At 46.5% G+C, this 6,675-nt stretch overlaps 1 protein-coding gene across 1 annotated transcript; it reads right to left on the bottom strand.

The window, feature by feature from the left end:
* Window positions 1–2,213: 2,213 nt before the first annotated feature.
* LOC123407948 (mitogen-activated protein kinase kinase kinase 18-like) lies at window positions 2,214–3,589 on the bottom strand. The gene has a single exon (XM_045101197.1). It carries the CDS (start codon window positions 3,587–3,589, stop codon window positions 2,432–2,434), a length of 1,158 nt encoding a protein of 385 aa, XP_044957132.1. The 3' UTR covers window positions 2,214–2,431.
* Between the last annotated feature and the right edge of the window lie 3,086 nt (window positions 3,590–6,675).

Raw genomic sequence — 6,675 nt, 5'->3', positions numbered from 1 at the left:
AACTATGAGGGGGGCACAAGCTTTAATGATGCCCCCAGGCCGTGCCCTATTAGATTGTGGGCCCCTCGTGAGGCCTCGAGCCTTCTTCCGATGCTCGTTAGTCCTCTTTGGTCCAGAAAAAACCATCAAAAAGTTTCACGGCAATTGGACCTCGTTTGGTACGGGAAAACCTGCAAACTCAAAAACACGTAGAAAACATCAACTCGCACTAGGCACTGGGTCAATAGGTTAGTGCTAAAAAACTATATAAAATGGTAAATCAATACTACAAAAGCATACTCGAATGGTAATATGTCAGCATGGAAAAATAAAAAAATATATATACGTTGGATACGTATCAAGCATCCCCAAGCTTAATTCCTGCTCGTCCTCGAGTAGGTAAATGATAAAAACAATTCTTTTGTTGTGAGATTCTATCCATGATATAACCTTATGCAGGTATGCTCATTGAGAAACGATGAATTAACAAACATTAACATAGAAATACTTATAGGTATAAGTAGCAAATCATTAATCTTTCAAAGTATATGATCCTCAAAGATTGTTTTACCCCCATCCATCTTTATTCTATTAGCAAGGCATGGCTCCATATTCACCACGTTAATACAAATGTCAAGCACCACGGTGTTCAAGTCAGTCAATTGGATCGTAGGCTTTCATTATGCATCAACGTATTATTGTTCACGCAATACATGAGCGTGAACCATTGGACATACCATAAAGGTGGAATAGAATATGGGTGTCCACCTCCCTTGTTGGAGATGGACTCCTCCCCACTTCGGCCGACCACCCCTCCTTGGAGGAGCGGCCAAGACTGTCTAGCCCCTTTGCCGTCTGCTTGTCTAGGAATACCAACGGCAAAGTTCTTTGCCATCCGCTGTTGTTTTGCACACGACAAAGAAGCTCATTACCGCGACTTTCAGTGCCAAAAGTGGGGCCGTCAGCCAGCAGACAACAAACCTCTTTTTGTCGTCCGTGGCCTGGTCCTTTGTCGCCACCTATGGCAGCCGACAAAGAAGCTAATTCATGTAGTGTCTTGGACTGCTCATCACGGTCGAGTCTGTCGACCTATGAAGAAGGATGCCACGGGTGACACTTTCCTCGCACCCTCATCAGATGTGTTGGAAGTGGACGGACAATGGCATATGCATATACTCGAGAACACCTCTTACAAAGCACCATTCCTTGGCTAGGCTACCTCTCTGCATTGGCGCATGATTTAGACGAATTGGTTACCTATGGGCGTCAAGTGCTTCCTCTGGCTGGCATCTCACAACAGGTGCTGGACAGCCGACCGTCTGGCGCGGCGTGGGCTACCTCACGCGCCCTCTAGTCCAATGTGCTCTCAAGAACCCGAAACATTGGGCACCTCCTAGTGGGATTCGTCTTCTCTCGCGTCACCTCATATGAAATCCTCTCGTGGTTCCGGGTCACCACCCCCTCCTGACGAGACCATTGGCTTCTTCGAGGGGCTTGCGGCTACGACAGATGCATTACCACCTTCCGCACACTAGGACATAGGTTCTTTGGCCATCCTCACCGCCTTGTGCCTTTGGAGGCATAATAATGCAGTCATCTTCAACAAGTTAAACCCTTCACCATTCTGCTTGTGAGGACAATCAGAGACGAGTCGCGCTACTAGGCGAGCATGGGCGCCGCCGACTTAGCTACCATTATCCCAATAACCAAGCATTCTTGTACTCGGCTGGGTGACCCCTCATGTGCACGTTGCGTCTCTCTGGTGCGCCTCTTAACGTATGTAGTGTGAGATTAGCCAAATCATGTAGTTTTTCTCACCCCTATGAATGAAATGATACACATCCAATGTGTATTCATGAAAAAAGAAACCGTTCCGTTTCGACTGACTGGACATGGAACCGCGATACTTTCGATGCGAATATAAAATACTTCCTTCGTCCGAAAATGCTTGTCATAAAAATTGATGTATCTAGATATATTTTAATTTTAGATACATTTATTTTTATTAATTTGTACGACAAGTAATTCTGAACGAGTTTATATCCGGCTGCAACTTAGAGGTGGAGCATGGCAAAAGATTCAGGGGAGCAAAAGGCAAGTCATGAAAATTCTGAGGGAGCCAACAACTATTTTCTTCTCAATCTGAGCCTTCTAAAAAAAATATTCACAATTATTTCAAAGCTGGGGTCGGCCGGCCCGCCACCCCCTCCCCTTGACACCAAGTAGCTCCGCCATTGAACAGCTCTAGGAGAATGCATGCGTCCTGATATCACTACGCACACTCCTATAGCTACTCCTACGCTTCACACAGCCTGTCTTGCACTTGAACAACTCGGCGGCTGCTTCGCGGCACTACAAAATCTTGAGCACTGCCTGACGACATTTCGCGACGATCGCTAATAATCCAGCCTCGGTCGGAGTCCTCTTGACTGAGCACGCTAAAATTCATCAATTAACAGCTGCAGACTTCGATCCAGCCTTGGTCGGGGCCCCAGTCGGGCAACGGCAGGCCGGCGCATGCCAATTCCCTGATCCTGCCGACCGGGCTATCCGACGACATGCCTTCAACCTCATCGCCGTCATCGGGCTCAAAGTCTGACTCCCAAAGTGCCGCGTCCAGCGTGCTCGTGGGTGACTCCCAAGTGCGCTTCATCACCGCCTCCTCCTCTTTCAGGAGCGGCGTTGCCAGTGCCACGAATGGGTGCTCTAGGAGCTGCGCGACCGTGGCACGGTCAGAGGCGCGCCTCCGCAAGCACCGCTCCAGGAAGTCCTTGGCCTCCGGCGAGAGCCACTGTGGCACCTCCGGTACGGCGTCGGTGAACCCAATTCGGCGCAGCACGGCGAGCACGTTATCATCCGCGTCTGCCCACGGGATGCGACCGCCCGTGGCCATCTCGAGGACGGTGCACCCCAGCGCCCACACGTCCGCCGGGGGACCCTGCTCCTCCCCGCGCGCCACCTCGGGCGCCATGAACGTTGGCGTGCCGCCGAATGGCTGCTTTGTATCAGCCGCCGCCCTCGCGCAGCCAAAGTCGGCGAGCTTGGCCCGCCCGTCTGCGCCGACCACCACGTTCCTTCCCTTGATGTCCCCGTGCACCATGAGCCTCCCGTGGAGGTAATCCAGCCCCCGCAGCACGTCCGCCGCGTAAGACCTAACGGCGCTTTCCTCGAGCCCGCGCCTCTGGTGAGAACCTCCACCGTTCCTTGCAGCCGCCGCCACGTCGGCGAGTGATCCGCCGGGCGCGAACTCCAGCAGAAGGTGATCCAGCGCACCGATCGAGCGGAACCCTAGGCACTTGACGACGTGCGGGGAGGATAGCCCGGATATGATTCCCCACTCGCGGCGCAGCTGCGCTGCATCCCCGGCAATCGCCGACTTCACGACGAAGAGCTCCCCAGAGGCCGCGTCTTGAGCGAGAGACACAGCAGCTCCAGACGCGCCTTGGCAGAACGCTCGGAGCAGCGTCCAGCCGCTGCTCCCGTTGATCGGTGCAGCCATTGCTAGCTTTCTCCCGGCGTCGGCGGTGTGGTTCATGTTTGTGTATTGGGAATGCCCACCCAGTGGAACGTCGGTCTGGTGCGGAAGGTATTCATAGCGGGAGGCTGGCATGCCTGTTGGCAATCTGCATGCAGTGTGAAAGGGGCGATAGCTCATTGACATGTGGGCCAATATGACCGGTTGGGAAGGTTAGCAACGTGGAGTTTATTTAGGAAGGGAACACACATGTTCAACCAGGTTTTCTTTCCATATGCATGTTGTGCGTAAGCAGGGTAACTACCGGGTAAATAGAACGCGTGTTTTATTTTGTGTGTAAACTACGAGTTAATTAGGAATCAAACGTGCCAAATGTGGAGAACACGAATACGGTTTTGGTTAGTCATCGCTGTTGAGTCTATATATGGTGAAGCAAGTGCCAGCAGGGAAAGTAGATGGGAGAAACAAAGTGGGCACAAGATGTAGAGCACGGCTCTTCTTGTTACGGAAATCTTTTTTTTTTGAACTTTTGTTACGGAAATCTTAGCTGGCTGGCATTTGCCAGCGAACTACCTCTGGAAAAAGACCAGAAAACAAAAATGTCATAGAAGGAAGGAACTGCATGCCATGGCGGTTTCTGAAAACTGCCACCCCGCAACCCCACTAAACGTAGTAAAAACGGTCACCTCACCACTGTTCGCTTGCCATCCTGGCACTGGCTAACGATCTCCAGCTAGGCGCTTCTTCTTTTTTATCAGTTTAAATCTCAGGAGAAAATAGGAGTGCACAATTGTGGTGCATACTAGGAAAGTTGTGGCTACACCCACTTCAATGCCCCCATGATGAACAGTAAAATCAAACCAAATAGCAAAAGAACAAACTGAAACTTAGTGCCATTGGTTATAACATATGTTTTACTTCTTGCAAAGTTTGGTAGCCAAATAATATCGAACGAGGGCCATTCAAACAGAATTCAAATTCTGCTCAAACAATGCACACAAGTTTGAGCACATTTTTCTTAGCACAGAGCTTCGTCGATATCATTTGGCCACCAATTTTCGCAAGAATCTAAAACATTTGGTCATAATCAAAGTCATAAATTTTCAGATTTTTTTGCCAATTTTTTGATCTTATTATTCATCATGGTTGCGATGTCCCTGGATGTAGGTAATCCACTCTCTTGCATATTATGCATGTGTTGCACGTATTAACTCGTGGATGTAGGTAATCCACTCTCTTGCATATTATGCATGTGTTGCACGTATTAACTCGTTAACCTTGTGAAAAACACAAAGAAGAGAAAAAGAGCTACGAGCAATACTTGAAGGAAGTGTTTATGAGCTTTGATGAGGAGACACTCATGGGTGTTAGCAAGTTACTCTAATATCACGTGGTCTATTACGGTCCTTTCACTCCCGTAAATTATTATTTTTATTGCAATGAAAGAAAAAGTTCTTCCAAAGTGTTCCCCACAAGCAAGTGTTAGCTAGACTAAATAGAATAGAAGCTACTTTAAAATCTTATCTAGACCAAGAAGAGTTTTGTGTTGATTATCGTGGCTTTGGTATGCTTGCATACTCACAATGCCACTGTTACAAGTATACTAAGTTTTCCTGTGAAGAAAGCGGAGGGCTATCTAGGCGTACTGATTGCATCTCAACCAAAACCTTCTTGTTATTTCGGTTTAAAGAACTGAATTCCTTACGGTTGAACTTTTGTTCTTGATCAAGGAAGATCAAGGTTTAAACTTGTGGAGGTTCTTGAGCGATAGTTTTGCACCCATTCCACCATTGTTTAAACCAGATAATCCCGGAATTACTAAGAACTCCTGATAACTTAGAGCTAATAGTATTTTTTGGATCCTTAATTGTGTTCGAGTCAGAACTTTTCTTCTTATTTGAAAATTTTATTTTCTCTTGTTTGAATTTGAGTTGGATCTTTTGCTTGGCTAAAGTCCACTAGGACTTAGTAAAAATCCTATGACCATTCTACTCTAGTACTGAATTCCAATTTTATCTCATCATGACATGGGTATAGGTTATAAGAATAATCATTCTATAATTCTTTTTTGCCAAAACCTATGTTTTCCAAATTTAGGTTTTAAAAAACCCTTGAGTCATGGCTTGAACTACAAGTCATTGATTTATGTGAAATAAAGACCTTGCAAAGCTACTTTTGGATCGAATTAGTATTAGGACATCCTAAAAGCATAAAAATATATTTCAAAACATATAAAACTATTTATTTTCTCAGTTTTTTCTTAAGACCAGAAATGGTCTTTAATAGGTTAAAATTATTTGATGTTTCATAAATATTTAAGAAAATTTGGAGAAGCTCATGACATATATAGTTTCCATACATATGAGTTTCAACGCATAATCATGAATTATTATTTTCTAGACCTACAATTTTCATTTCTGCTAGTTTCAAGCGTTTGAAACTCTTACTAAGGAAACTTCTACTTTAAATTCCCAAAAAAATCTTGGAATTGTGATTGTTGCCAAAGATCTCGCCTGCCAAATTTGAGCATCCAGTTCACCCATTTGATGTGGAGTTTTTCCACTTTAACACTTCATATAGGAACTTGTCCTGAAATTTTTGTGAAACAAAGTTTCTCAAAACGGCCTCAATTTTTTTTACAAGAGCTTAATATTCCGATGAACAAAATTCAGTACAAGAGCAAGTAGTCAATTTGAACGAGAGCAGATCCAAATATAGTTGTCTAACCTTGTGGACAGTAGGCCACCTTTGTCTTTCTCTCACTCCCAGCTTTCTCCTTACCACCTAGCCCCTCCCAGATCGTGCCAAGTCATCTATAGTACTAATGCAACCTCCTGGACACCTCTCCTCTCCCCCTCGCACACTCGGTCGATCAAGACAAAGCCAAATGTGCACTAATTGGAAGGGTTGAGCTCCTGCAATAGCTCTAGTGCACCCCTTGCCACTTCATGTCCATTACACCCCTCTGTGACCCTAGTGACCGTTGGGCAAGGGAACCCGCTCCCTATTTTCCCCCTGTGCTCGAGTGATGAACGTGCCTGAAGCCCAGAGCATTGAACACGTGTGCACCCAACAGTCACTCCCTCATCTCACCAGTGCCATGCAGCGTTTCTTACCTCTCCCCTTGACCTCCCAGACATATTCATCCTCTTCCTTGCCACTCAATGCGCCCCCAACACCCAACCTGAGAGGTCGAGCATGCTCTACAGCGCAATTTTGAC

Source organism: Hordeum vulgare, chromosome 1H (assembly GCF_904849725.1).
Source record: "Hordeum vulgare subsp. vulgare chromosome 1H, MorexV3_pseudomolecules_assembly, whole genome shotgun sequence".
In the NCBI taxonomy this organism is placed as follows: domain Eukaryota; kingdom Viridiplantae; phylum Streptophyta; class Magnoliopsida; order Poales; family Poaceae; genus Hordeum; species Hordeum vulgare.
Note: the sequence above shows the minus strand (reverse complement) of the source record. Positions and strands in the feature narration are given on the sequence as shown.

What these genes read in the sequence shown, in the direction of transcription:
- LOC123407948 (XM_045101197.1), bottom strand. Translation starts at nt 3,589, where the DNA reads ATGCCAGCCTCCCGCTATGAATACCTTCCGCACCAGACCGACGTTCCA.